This window comes from Phyllopteryx taeniolatus, chromosome 4, assembly GCF_024500385.1.
Source record: "Phyllopteryx taeniolatus isolate TA_2022b chromosome 4, UOR_Ptae_1.2, whole genome shotgun sequence".
Taxonomy (NCBI): domain Eukaryota; kingdom Metazoa; phylum Chordata; class Actinopteri; order Syngnathiformes; family Syngnathidae; genus Phyllopteryx; species Phyllopteryx taeniolatus.
In genome coordinates, this window is record NC_084505.1 from 22,381,256 (window position 1) to 22,396,235 (window position 14,980).

General features: G+C 39.6%; 1 protein-coding gene across 1 annotated transcript in view; it reads right to left on the reverse strand.

The window, feature by feature from the left end:
• LOC133476786 (slit homolog 1 protein-like) overlaps nt 1–14,980 on the reverse strand; it is a 42,480-nt gene that overhangs the window by 23,230 nt on the left and 4,270 nt on the right. The window contains exons 2-14 of the mRNA XM_061770646.1: nt 11,948–12,019; nt 11,070–11,141; nt 10,569–10,640; nt 7,064–7,135; nt 6,810–6,881; nt 6,638–6,709; nt 5,830–5,993; nt 3,559–3,706; nt 2,641–2,712; nt 2,334–2,405; nt 2,153–2,224; nt 1,541–1,684; nt 459–622 (exon numbers count right to left, since the gene is read on the reverse strand). Of these exons, the coding sequence (XP_061626630.1) occupies nt 459–622; nt 1,541–1,684; nt 2,153–2,224; nt 2,334–2,405; nt 2,641–2,712; nt 3,559–3,706; nt 5,830–5,993; nt 6,638–6,709; nt 6,810–6,881; nt 7,064–7,135; nt 10,569–10,640; nt 11,070–11,141; nt 11,948–12,019 (1,268 nt within the window). The remainder of the gene's footprint in view (nt 1–458; nt 623–1,540; nt 1,685–2,152; nt 2,225–2,333; nt 2,406–2,640; nt 2,713–3,558; nt 3,707–5,829; nt 5,994–6,637; nt 6,710–6,809; nt 6,882–7,063; nt 7,136–10,568; nt 10,641–11,069; nt 11,142–11,947; nt 12,020–14,980) is intronic.

The window sequence follows — 14,980 nt, forward strand, 5'->3', positions numbered from 1 at the left end:
CGACCAGCAGAGGCGCCGTTGGGTCACTAAAGAATTCCCAACACGACGGGCCAGCAGCTATGAGGAAACTGAGTGACATTTACACTGTGACACAACGCCTCTGAGCAGTATAAAGTACACAATATAGATTTTTTTTTGTATTACTGCTAACATATTATTCTAAGGCGGCACAGTGGACGGCCGGTTAGCACATCTGCCTCACAGTTCTGAGGACCTGGGTTCAAATCTGGCCTCACCTGTGTGGAGTTTGCATGTTCTCCCCATGCCTGCGTGGGTTTTCTCTGGGTACTCTCGTTTCCTCCCACATTCCATATATATATATATATATATATATATATATATATATATATATAAAAATGTAAAAAATAATAATAATCTAATTACACTAATTGGGAAGTAAATGTTGTCGAATAGCTACACACACACGCACAAACAACCACACGCATACAAAGACTAACCGGAGCATCGGAACTTGCTGCTTTTAATCTGCGCGATGCGTTTGTTGGCGAGTCGTCGCGGGCTGGCACAGCGCGCCCCGCTGGTCTCGATGGGATTGGCGCGGAGGAAGTCGGCGAGCCACTTGACGTGGCAGTCGCACACGAAAGGGTTCTGGGCCAGGTGGCTGATGGGAAACCACGAACGTGTGACGTGAATGTTCAAAATAATGATGCAGTGGTGCCTTGACTTATGAGTTGAATTTGTTCCCTGACCACGCTAGTAATGCAAAACACTCATATCTCCAATCGTCTTTCCCCATTGACACAAAAAAAATGCCATTGATCTCAAACAACACCAAGATTATTATGATTTTTTTTACATACCAAAAGGCACTCAACAACATTGTACTTTATAAAAGCCTGGGCTAATTACATTATTAAATAGAATGTAAAGAAATTTACATCATAACTTTATTATTATGCCATTGACATGGTGCTGCTCCTTCTGGTCTGAGCACATTGGCCACATCGGGCAGCTTAACACTTACACGAAGAAGAAATCTCTTCTAAACTCAGTAAGCCGCAGGAATATTAGTCATTTTTCACAGAAGATGAATTACATGCCTGTGAGTATTGTTATATTGCCTTCCTACATGTGTTGCTGCACTGAGCGTGTTCAACTATCGGGTGCTTTAAGGGTTATAACACTGTAATACAGATTCTGTCTGTTAGCCCATCTATGGCATTTTGTCTTGTTTGTTTGCATTAAGCTAAGTGGACTCTTGTAAGACAAAGCTCCTGTAGTTTGGTTAAATACACGACGTGTCATTCTCTCGACGTGTAATTCTCTGTTTTATATTAGGTTTGACAGTAAACTTCAACGGGGTTTGCAAGAAACAAGTTGAAGCCTCTTTTTTTGAAGAACGTTTCACTATCTGTCAAACTTCTGCTTGTTGTGAAGTTCCCTGCAACCATCAAGTGCTCCTAACTCAAATGTTCTCTCACAACTTAGGACAATATAATCAGTCAGGCGACGGCTAGTATCTCGAAAACCTCCTAAATCGTCAACACTGTAGTAATGAGGCATGCACGCGTGGCCTCACAGTGTTTGGATGCCGTGCAGCGAGCTGAAGGTTCCTTTGGCCAAACTTTGGATCTTGTTGTCGTACAACGACAGCAGCGCCAAGTTCTCCAGATCCTTGAAGGCCGACACTCGCACGCAGTGGATCTTGTTGGCGTTCAGCAACCTGCGGTAGGGCGGCATATGTCACAGAGGAACTTACAATCTAAGGTAGGAAAGAGTACTCACACGCTGTACTTAATTAATTTGGGGCTCTATGTTGGCCATTTGTGTCCACCTGGCTTCCTTTTTCTTTTAACCCATTTAGCTGGGTTGATGCAAATGTCATGAAATTCCCCAAGGGTGCGGAATTCAGTCGGATTCATCTTATGTGACACACTAAAGCAAATTATGCGCGTCTACTTCATGTTTCTTGCTCAAAACGTGTTCCAAAATTGCAAATTTTTTAACGAAAAACCCTTTTGCAAGCTAAATTGATCAATCTAACTCACTTTGATTAAATTGATCAACTCTAGATAGTATTTGTACTTTGTTCCATCCCGCCACTGCTGACAATACAAAATTATCACCATATTTAGCCAGCAAAATCTAAAGAAATTTGAGCTCGTTGGAAGAAGGACGTATGTCCACTTACAGCAGCTCCAGTGAGACGAGGCCGTCAAACACGCCGGCGGGAAGTTCCGTTATCTTGTTGCCGTACAAAACTCTGAACAAAAGGGCTCAAACACATGAGCGCATTATTACCAGACATGAAAATACATTATGACATATGACCACACAATAAAACACATGACCACAAACGGAATATTACTGACAAGGAGTTGAGGCCTTTGAGGCCGTGAAAAGCATCCGGAGCAATCTCTGATATTTGGTTGTTACTCAGGTCTCTGCAATGCAAAACATTTACACAGAAATTAAATTCAATAAATACATTAAACATATGAACAGAAAGGGTTACAAAATGTAAATTAAATAGGTTTTTTTTTGGTTCAAAATTCAGAAATGTGACTGCAAGAAAACTAAATGTGCCTTTGTGTACAATATATAATATTCTAAAACTTCCTCTTAATATTTTTTTACTTTTAATACAAGTTCATTCCACCTGTCGGCGTATTGACTCACATTCTTCGAAGCTTCTTGTAGGAGGTGAAGGCACCAGGAGGAACCGACTTGATGCCATTCTGCTCCAGACGACTAAAAAAAAAACAAAAAGAATGTTCTCAGCCCCTGAAATCAGTTCGACTTAGCAACATGAAATTTGGTGGACAAAATGGATAGATTATATCATGAATAGACCCACAAAAAAGTCTCAAGAAGCCATGTCTGGAAAGACACAGGAAGTCTTTTAGGCTCATCTTGGACATTTTTTGAACCCCCCCCTTGAATTTAAAAAAAATTCTTTATTATCTTTTTTTTTTTTTTTTTATTCAGCCCCTAAAGCCAGTTCCACTTAGAAAAATTAAATTTGGTATTCATGTCTATAATGAGTAGACCCACAAAAAAAGTTTCAATAAACCATGTTAGGAAGACACAGACACACACACACACACAAACACACACACATTTGAACATTTTTTGTTCGTGTTTTGTTTTTTGTTTTTTAATTCAGCTCCTGGAGTCAGTCTCCCATAAAATTTGGTTTAAATCAGCCGTTCTAGACTGATTCTGGACAATTTGTGTGACCCCCTGTTTTTGTTTTGTTTTTGTTTTTTCAAAATTCAGCCCTCAAACACAGTTTTATTCATCAAAATTAAATTTGGTGACCATAACTATTAGAAATACAGGCACAAAAAAGTCTCAAGTACTCATGTCCGAAAAGACATAAAAATACCTCCATTTCGGTTTGAAGTGGCTATTTTAGGCTTATTTGGGCCATTGTTCCAGGGATCGTTTAAAGACGAACTGTCAGAGATTTTGTTCCATTCCTACCAAATTTGAACTACATCCGGGATACTAGACCAAAAAGTAGCTCTCAGTTTCAAAAAGGTTGGTGGCACCTGTGCTCGACAGACACTTGATGGACTGAGGTTTGTTACTCACATCTCTGTCATGGCCTCGAGGAGGTGTGCGGGGATAGCGGTGAGGCCTCGTCCCCGGCAGTCCACGATGTTGTTGCTGCACGAGCACATGGGCGGACACGAGCCCGACGCCAGGCTGCACGGCTGCACGAAGGCGCTGCCGCCGTGGCCTGGAAACACAGACCAAGCCGTGAAGAAGATGATAGTGGATGGAGTTTTATGGGTTTTTACAGTACACAGGCAAGTCTGAATTTAGACTTGTGCGCCTTCAGTGGGCCGCACAGGACTTCGCTTTACTGGAAGGGTAGCAGTGCAATTAATAGCAAGAAGAAGAGGAATCCCGCCTATGTTTTGCTGTTTTAATATTTGTTGCTCTCATAAAGCAGAGAATACTGTATATGCCTGGGAGTATTGTTTTATGCTCTTTTTGTATGTGTTGCTGCTCCATTTATGTTAAAGTAGCAGATGTGTGAAGTGTTATAATTATGGTAATATCGATGCTAATTGCTTTTAGCTATGGTATTTTGCATTATATGTTAGCGTAGCGCGAGCAGACTTTCGCAAAGCCAATTTAACATAGCGACATGACATTTGGTGGACATGTCTATAATGAATAGACCCACAAAAAAAGTCTCAAGGAGCCGTGCCTGAAAAGACACAGCAAGTCTTCGATTTTGGTTAAAAGCATCTATTTTAGATGTTTCAAAAATAATTCAGCCCCTGAAGCCAGTTCCATTTCGCAAGATGCAATTTAGTGGACATGTTTATCACGATTACACCCTCCAAGAACCATACCTAAAAAGATAGCTTTTTTTTTTTTTAAAGCATCTATTTTAGGCTATTTTTGCTACCCCTGGAGTTTCCATAAAAACTACACCCTTGTGTAAAGGTTTATAATTACGGTAACATCTATGCTAACTTCCTATGGTGTTACACATTATATGTGTGTTAGAATTAAGATGGCATACTTTTGTTAGATAGAATTGACATTGTTTGGTGGAACATTTCAGTGTTGAAATGTACGTTTTGTTTTATGTGTCAGTTTTGCTGTAAACTTCAAGTGAGTTTTCTTTTTTTTTTTTTACTTTCTTCAAAGTGATGTGATAAGATAGTCCCTTGTTTCTTGACAAGGGCATGAGAACAGCCACTAAGCAACTTTAAAAAGTGTGTTTTAATTAGGGGTGTCCTGACCTGATCTCTGAGATCGGAAATCGGAAACCCCCCACCCCAAAAAAACTAAACTAAACAAAACGGTATCGGATAGGACTGGATCTAGAATCTCTGATTTAGCACTTTTATACAAGCAGTCCATTTCATGCTCAGCTCCAGCACTTCTATCCAGCGGCGCCCGGACAGCATGCCGATCACGACAACAGGTTGCTAAGGCACTACCATAGCAGCAAGGAGTCAGAGTGAATGTTGCTCGCTCAAAGTCGTTTCTCGACACGCCAGTTGAAGTTCAACTCACATAAGGAAAGAATTACACCTTTTGAATGTTCAACTACATCACAGACTTCGTTTCTTTCTTTGTTTTTCTTCACAAAAATCGATAGCTCAAAGCTAACATACCATGAGTGAAAAACATCATTGATGAGCTAACAAAGGTTAGCATTCAACTAGCGTTACTTATATCTCTCAAAATAACGACTGTTGGTACACAAATGCTGTATAAACACATACAAACGGACAATATAACAATACTGTAAGGCATATATTCTTTAAACTGTGAAAAACAAGTTCTATTAACAATATTCAATCGTAACTTCTTCTACTTTCTTTGTTACTGAAAGTGTGCATCTCATTGCGTGCGCCACACTGCCCCTCAGACGTCTGAGAGGTGCACAGCAGGAATGATGCTACGAAACGGGTGCACGTGCAGTGTGGCGGACACAAAAAGGGGCAGAACAAGCACCTAAAGCCCCACTGCATTATTCCTATCCACCACGACATTGTCGATAAAACTATACCCTATACCCAATGCATTGCCTCATGTGGAGAAACTAAATACTGTTCTCATCATATATTACAAAAATACAGCACAAAAAAAAAAAAAAAAAACAGAATTGAACTTGAATTGTTATTGTGCACTTTAAAAGTATTTTTCCTCATACCTACTGTTGCTGATTATTGTTCTCTGTTTGAGTAATATCACTTGATTAAGACTTTTCTAACATTCCATACTGCAAAATAAGTATGGATGATTACTGCTGATATCGTATCAGACCGATATCGTTTAGTGCGTGTTTGATGTTCATGATCGGAAGGGGGTGGTGTCCAGGAAACGCTCGAGTACCTGAGCAGGCCAAGTCGCTCTTGCGCAGCTCGGCCAGGTTGAGGCCCCGGAGGGCGGGCGGGGCGCTGCACTGGGTGTAAAGGCCTAACGCGGGGCGCTGGCGCAGCCACGGAGATAACCAGGCCAGGTGACAGTCGCAGCGCAGAGAGTTGGAGTGAAGGCGACTGTGGAGGAAGACAAGTATGCGCAGCAAGAAACGTCACCTCAGGTTGCTTTAAATCATTGTACTACTATCAAATGGCCTGGTAACCAGGAGCTACTCTCTGTTCTTTAAACAGGCCCCCCGAAAATGTTAATTATAGAGTCCTGCGATATTTATTAAATTAAACTACATTGATTGCAAAAAAGGCGGCACGGTGGCCGACTGGTTAGAGCGTCAGCCTCACAGTTCTGAGGACCCGGGTTCAATCCCTGTCCCCGCCTGTGTGGAGTTTGCATGTTCTCCCCGTGCCTGCGTGGGGTTTTCTCCGGGCACTCCGGTTTCCTCCCACATCCCAAAAAACATGCATTAATTGGAGACTCTAAATTGCCCGTAGGCGTGACTGTGAGTGCGAATGGTTGTTTGTTTCTATGTGCCCTGCGATTGGCTGGCAACCAGTTCAGGGTGTACCCCGCCTCCTGCCCGATGACAGCTGGGATGGGCTCCGGCGTGCCCGCGACCCTAGTGAGGAGAAGCGGTAAAGAAAATGGATGGATGGATCCATCAAGATCTTAACAGCTGAAAGGGGTTTCCTTCAGATGTGAATCATTTATAGAACCATAATTTCTAAATTATGATTCTATAAATTGTTGGTGTGGAAGGACTTACAAAGTGCGAAGTTTGGGCATGTTGTTGAAACTGGAGACGGGAATGCTGCTGATGTTGTTGTTATTCAGTGTCCTAGAGGAACACACAGACAGGAAATGACAATGACGCTTGGACACATCACCAGTGGGAAGAAACCATAACACTTGAACGCATCACAGAGGAACCTACTCACAGTACTTCCAGAGATCGCAGTGCTCTGAATGCTCCCTCCTCGATGCAACTGATGTGATTCTTGTCCAGCTGGCTGTCAATCAACACAACATAAGGTCAATTAAACTACTCAAGAAACAATGAATTTGTTTTCTAAAATGTGTCAGCAAAAGCTCTTCAATTGAACACGTCACACTCCAGGCCACTAGGGGCAGCACCTTGCATTAAACCAGGATATTGTTTTATTTTGTCGGTTTTATTAGTTAATTGGCTTACAGATTTTTGAGGTCTGCAGCTCCTCTGAAGGCTCTCCTGGGAATGGCCTGGATGGAGTTTTCGCTGAGGTCACTGAAAACACAAGAAGACCAGAAAATCGATCAATTACATTTGTGGAATTTAATAGGAATGCGAGGAGAAGAATAACACACTTAAATAACTTATATACATATCTAGCCCTCTGTCTGGCCAGCCTGTATAGATCCTTTTCTCCTTCTTTAGTGTCCAACCTGCCATACATGTCATCATATGCCTCTTGTTTGGCCTTTGCCACCTCTACCTTTTGCCTCCGTCGCATCTCAATGTATTACTTTCTTCTCTCTTTGGTTCTCTCAGTGCCCCACTTCTTCCTAGCTAACCCTTTTCCTTGTATGATTTCCTGTACTGTGAGGTTCCACCACCAAGTCTCCTTCTCTCCTTCCCTGCCAGAAAATACACCAAGTACTCGCTGTTTCTCTGATCACCTTGGCTGTGGTGGTCCAGTCTTCTGGAAGCTCCTCCTGTCCACCGAGAGCCTGTCTCACTTACTCCCGAAAGGTTGCACAACGTTCGTCCTTTCTCAGCTTCCACCACATGGTTCTCTGCTCTGCCTTTGTCTTCCTAATTTTCCTCCCCACCACCAGAGCCATCTTACACACCACCATCCTATGCTGTCCAGCCACACTCTCCCCCACCACAACCTTACAGTCGGCAAGCTCCCTCAGATGACATCATCTGCAGAAGCTGTAATCCACCTGCGTGCTTCTACCTCCGCTCTTGTAGGTCACCCTATGTTCCTGGCTCTTCTGGAAAAAAGTGTTCACTACAGCCATTTGCATCCCTTTTGCAAAGTCTACCACCATCTGTCCCTCCAAGCTTCTTTCCTGGATGCCGTACTTACCCATCACTTCTTCATCACCCCTATTTCCTTCACCAACATGTCCATTACAATCTGCACCAATCACGACTCTGTCTCTCTGTCTGAGATGGCTCAGAACTACTTCGTCTAGCTCCTTCCAGAATTTCTCCTTCCCCTCTAGGTCACATCCTACCTGTGGGGCATAGCCGCTAATCACATTATACACAACACCCTCAATTTCAAGTTTCAGCCTCATCACTCGATCTGATACTCTTTGCACCTCCAAGACTTGAGCCCTCCATAGGGCTGCATTGTGAAGGCACAACAAATATATTTGCTAAATAGTTGAGCGCATCATCCACGTGAAGAAAATATGAAACTGTGTGAAGAAACTACAAAACATGAATGCGTCATCAGTGTGAAGAAATGACGCCATCGCCAATGCAAGGAAACAACAACACTTGAAAGCATCAGCAGTTTTCAGTGCATGTGAAGGCGTCATCAGTACAAAGAAACAGCAACAATATCTAAATGAATTACCAATATGAAGAAACATAATTTAAACGCATCACCAATTTGGAGAAACGACTGCACTTGAACACTTAACCAATGCATTATTTGTGTGAAGAAACAACACTTGAACGTAACACCAATGTGAAGAAACCACTACACCTGAATGCATCACAACTAGGAAAAAACAATGACACTTGAACAACAACGCATTCCTTGTTTAAAAACACAACACTGAACGCCTCACCAATATGAAGAAATGGCAACACTTGAACGCATTATCATTGTGGTAAAACAATGACACCTAAATGCATCACCAATGTGAAGAAAAAAATCATGCGTTCATCGTGAACATGATGAACATGAAAAAAGAGTCAAGAAGCCACACTCTAAAACACACAGGAAGTCGGCCATTTTGCCTCCAATAGTCAATTTTGGGGAATATCCCATGGGCTGCTACAAAAACTAATTTGTTCATTATTACAATTCCTTCCATTAGGTCATTTCAATCAAATTTGATCAGACGCTATTTTTTTTTTCAATATGCTGAGAAACATTTGAATGCAATTGAAACATGTTACAAATAAAAAGGAGGGAAGGCGAAATATTTGTTTTTACGCCCGACGTTAGCGCAAACACTCGACTCTCAGCATTGACATCAATAGTGTGAGCGCGATATTGTTTCAGTTCACAGCATGTGGGAAGCAAACGCTGAAGACTGTTTAGTCTACAGAAGAAGACCATCAAAACGTTTTCACAAGCACCATTTGGACTTAAAACAACCTGCAAAGGAAAATGACTGCAGTGTAGTGAAAAAGAAACAACACTCCACCTTCTGATGAAGTCAGTGTTGTTTCTTTTGGGCTTAAAAGCCCGACTCCGAGACACAGGATGAAAGAAACAATAAGAAGTCAAGCTCACTCGAGTGTAAAATGTGCTGTTTTCTTTACACACACAAAAATGTGTAGTCGTATAACAGCACCGTGAAGGCCTCCAACTTCTACAACCTTTCAACTTTGAACACTCCGCTGGAGGCCGACATTATGCTTCAGACACTATCATGACGGTGAAGAAACAACAGTGACACTTAAACGTGTCACCAGTGTGAGTAAACAACAGCACTTGAAGGCATCATGAGTGTGACGAAATAACAGCAGCACTATCTATCTATCTATCTATCTATCTATCTATCTGAAGAAACGATGACACTTGAACACAATGAACAACAATGACATTTGAAAGCCTTACCAGTCTTAGGAAGTAACAACACACTCAAACGCATCACCAGTGTAAGGAAACAACCCATGAATGTCTCACCAGTATTTGGAAACGACAGCAACTCTTGAGCGCATCACCAATATGGAGAAACTGCTGCATTTCAACGCATCACCAGTGTGGAAAAATGACACTTGAACGCATCACCAGTATTTGCAAACAACACTGTCACACGCACACAGATATTAAAGATGCTTTCCCAGCAGGTCGTCAAGAGTTCCGTTGCCAGGATTCAAGAGGTCAGAAGATTATGTTGACTGGAGCTGGTCACAGCTGGACGTGTGTGTGTGTGTGTGTGTGTGTGTTAATATTTGCTCTCCTGACATTTTTCTCGGGTTTGTCTCCTCACCGCCGCTCTTCCTCATCCCGTCTTTTGTTTGCATGTCAGCGGGTGAGAAAGGCAAACTTTCCCACTGGCTTGGCGCTCCTTCAGGACCTCACTGCTCGGCTAGGAAGGACACGCAAACGCACATACAGTAAGTCTAGTACACTTATGTAAAAATCCACCTCACACAGATGGAAACTAATTTGTTCCATCTTTTGAGTGAGGAAAACCTACAAATTGTCTGAAAGCACTGAGGGAGACGAGTGGATGTGTGAAAACCTGTTGGCGTGTGTGTGGCACTTTGGCAATTTCACACGCTGACTCCCATCTGGGAATAGAGAGATGGACTTTGCGTGTTCCGTAAATCCATCGCACGCAAACACACACACACTGAGGCTGCTTAATATACAAGCACACACACGCACATACACACACGTCGCTTCCATATAAACTCTCCTGATATATTGTGGGTAATGTTGAGAGGGAGAAAGATTCCAATGAAGTATCCAGGATAGGGAGCCCAATTGAGAAAAAAGCAAAAAGGTTTGTGTACTCACAGTCGTGACAAAGCTTCATTCTTCTGGAACAGAAGCTCCGGAATTTGCATCAGACGATTCCTGTTGAGGCGACTGAACACACACACACACACGCATAAGACATGCACATACATAGGCTTGCGCGCGCGCGCGCACACACACACGAACACACACATGGCCAGGTCGCCTGCGTGTGAGCGTCTGAGTGTGAGTTGTGGCCTACAACAGCTATTTGCGAGTGATTTCAATTTACTGTTTGTCCTGTTCAATAAATGGCGGACCGGCATCGGCCACCTTGACTCTCCTTGCTCACGTGCCAGAACATCACAGTGCCTAAATTGCTTTTTTTTCCCCCTCTTAAACAAAAATCTGAGTTACAAGCTCACTTGTGATGCAAATTTTGGTTCGCAACACAAAATGACAGCTCAATATTGTAAAAACTCAAAGATTGGGTGCACTAGTAAGTTAAGGTACCAGTGTATCGTGTATTTGTGTCTAGTTGTTTATGTCGTGCACACTCACAGTCGTTCCAGATCCTTCAGCTCATCCAAAGCTCCTCGCTCCACCTCTCGGATTTGGTTCTCCATCAGGTGACTGGCACACACAAACAGGCACGCACGAACATAAGCACGCACACACGCACAAACACACATACATACATACACGCACACACACACACACACACAATTTCACAAAGTCCAGAAGGATTGGGAAAATTGTTTCCCAACCAACAAAAATGCAAAAATATTGCAAAGCACAAAAACATTTCCCCCCCAAAATATGACATGAAAAATACATGAATATGTTGTTAAAATATAAAGATGGATTTTTTAAATGTGAGACAAAATCACAAAATAGACACAAAAAAGAGAAACTGAGATAAAGATAGTACAAAACAATCATAAGATATTAGATAGACAATGTCTGAATATTCGAATAAAGTGAAAATATTGTGAAAAAGATACTTAAACAAAAATACTGGAGATTGTTACAAAATATGAGTCAACAAATGTTATTAAAAAAATATATATTTTAAAATGATGAAATAGATGAAAAATATACAAATGATAAATAAATATACTAACATACAACATTAATTATTATTATTATTATTATTATTGGGATGGGGAAAACGGCTAGTTCACCACCAGCATTTGGCAACGGATCGTGTTCCGCCTTGGAGGTAGTAGAAAAATTCAGAATGATCAGCAAATGATGTCGTGACAGATATTTGGGAAAATGTCATTGTCTCGCCAGCCCCGTGATACAGACACCGCGTCAGCACTTTTGGGCCTTTCGTGTGTTTTGCCGGGGCGACATTCCCACATTCCTGGGGTGGGAGATGACGCTACCGAAGACACGTGGTAACGAAGAGAGATGCAATTCTGGGGGACACTCACAGTACTCGCAGATGCTTGAGACCGGAAAAGTCAGACTTGGTGATGACGGTCAGATTGTTCCCGTTCAGATCCCTGCAACACAAACACGTTCTCATTAATATTTGTAAACAAAACAAAAAAAATTCATAAATGACAATAATAGCTGTGAAATCAGCAAACATGCAGAAAGTAAGCATAAACAATCAAAAGCTCAAAAATAAAAAATAAAACATTTTAGGTCGAAAATACTGCACTTAAAAAATACACAAATATTAGGAAGAAATATCATAAAATATCACAAAACAAATAGAAAGTACAGATACATAAAAAAAAGAAAAACGATTTTGAAAATAGGACAAATACACAAATATTGGACAAAATATTACAGAGAAATACAAAATATTAAGACCAAGAATTACAGAATTAAAAATACCAAAATAGTCAATGAAAAATAAACAAATACTGTATTTAAAAAATAGTTTTAAACTTATATGAAATTATTAGACAACATGTGAAATTATTAGTGGAAAATACAAAATGGTTAGATGACAAAATGCCAAAATATTTGATGAAAATACAACAAATATTTTAAGATAAAATTATTGGACGTAAAAATAAGTACTGTATTAGATTTTATGTTGGTGGAAAATACAAAATATTATGAAAAATAGCACAATATTTGACCCCCAAAAAATGAGAATTTTGGGACTATATGCCAAAAGAATCCAAATTGATGGTAAAAAAAGAAAAACAGACAAACCTTTATAGGAAAATATAAAATAACATGACAAAAATATTAGCTAAAGAAATAATTCATTATAAAAAACATTTTAAGCAGAAATTTAGAAAATTATTAGACAAGAAAATAGAAAATTACAGAAAATACATAATTACAACAAAAATGTTAGCTGACAAATATTTGACAAAAATATGAAAATATTTAAGAATATTTATAAAATAATTAGACAAAATGGAAACATATTGGTAAAAATACAAAAGAGAACAAAATATGTAATAGTAATTTAAAAAAACACTTGAAAAGTAGACAAAATAATAGATTAAACCTACACAGTTTACAGAAAAACAATTTGGATACATTTTGGAAAAAATATTAAAAATAAAATATTAGAAAACAATAACAGTGGGAAATACTACAATACAAAAATACAAAAACATTTTATGTTAAATGTTATAATCTTAATAATAATAATAATAATAATCTATACAAAAAATATTACGACTCAACAAAGTGATTAAAAGATCAGAAAATAATGAAAAAAACTACAAAAACTACACAATTAAAGTAATATTAGATGGAAAAATACACAAATATTATTCCAAGTATTATAAATAAAAACAAGACTATTAGAAAAACATAGCCAGATATTAGAAAAATATACACATATTAGATGGAAAATGCAAATAGATGAAACACACACACACACACACAAGTATGAAAACAAATAAATCACACACACTCTCAGTGGTCACTTCTTTAGGTACGCCATTTCATAGCATCCTGTACGCGTGCTGTGTTAAACATTTTGCTTTTAAAAAGACAGAAACACTTAGCTAGTGTGTGTGGTGTGTGACACACGCGCACACAGTACACGCCACAAACCTCTTTGTGTGCTTTGATTGACGGCACACGAGTGATGATGTCATTCTTGCCTCAAAGCTTTGTGGGAGAGGTAAGCTGGGTGCGTACCCGTGAGTGTGCACGTGTATGTGCGTGCGCATATGTGGTGTCATGTTCCATGAGCGTGTGACCTTGTCCTGCCTGTACTGAAGATGATGATGATGATGATGATACCGCTAATGATGATAGCAGCCACATTTACCCGAGAACTATTACAGTAGTTCTTACTACTTGTATCCCTTGGAACTAAAAGGTTCAGGTCAGACCTCAGCCCAAAGGTTCCTTGACCTTTAATAAGTATTACTTCCAGTACTACTTTATGTTTAGATTTGATTTCACTTGGAATTTTTCTTTTTCAAATGCAGTTTCTTTGATTAGGTTTTCTTATATTTTTTAAAATGCTTAGTTTTTAGTTTAGTTTTACCTTTATTTTCAGTTCTGTTTTGTAATACAGGATATTTAGCAGGTCTGAGATTTTAAACAATCTCAAAAATTCAATAAATGATACATTTTTTTACACATGTATTATTTACTAACCAACAGATGAACAACCAACCGCAAATCAAATAGCCGAAATAAATAAACTTCAAATCAATCCAAAAAAAGATCATTTGCAAAATAAATGGAAAAGACAAAAAGGAAGACTATTTTTGCTATAACTAGAATTCATTTTAATTAGTTTTAATAACAGACAATGCTGTTATTTACGACAGTTATTTATTGTTTTTTAAATCTCATTTTTATTTCGTGGAAACAAGAAGTATTTTTAAAAATTCTAGTATTTGTTATCTGGTTCATTTTGTTAACTACACGCACCCACCCACACACACACACGCACACACACACTTTGCATGCTAATTGGGCTCCATCGTAACATGAATCCTTTTAAACTCATCTTTTCACCTCAATCTGAACAATATTCATCCTTTCACCTTCATCCTCATTTTTGCATCTCCATTTTAACAATCTTCATCTTTTCACCACTACACCCTCATCCTTTCACTGCCATCTTAATAATCTTCATCCTTCTTTTTTCAGCATTTCACCTCCACCTTGACAATCTTTATTCACCCTTAAGATGAATATGATCTTAACATGAATCCTTTTAAACTCATCTTTTCACCTCAACCTGAACAATATTTATGCTTTCATACTCATCCTTTCACCACTTAAACTCCAACCTTTCACAAAGTCATCCTCATTGTGTCACCTCCATCCAAACCATCTTCATTTTTTCCACCTGTTATCATCCTTTCACCTCATAAAATATGCATCCTTTCATCATTCCGCCTTCATCCATTCACCTCCAACCGCATGGCTTGCTTTCCCTCCAAATTCATCCTTTCCCCCCATCTTTACAATCTCCTTGCTTTCATCAATATAGTAATAAAATGCATCCTTTGACCACTTCATCT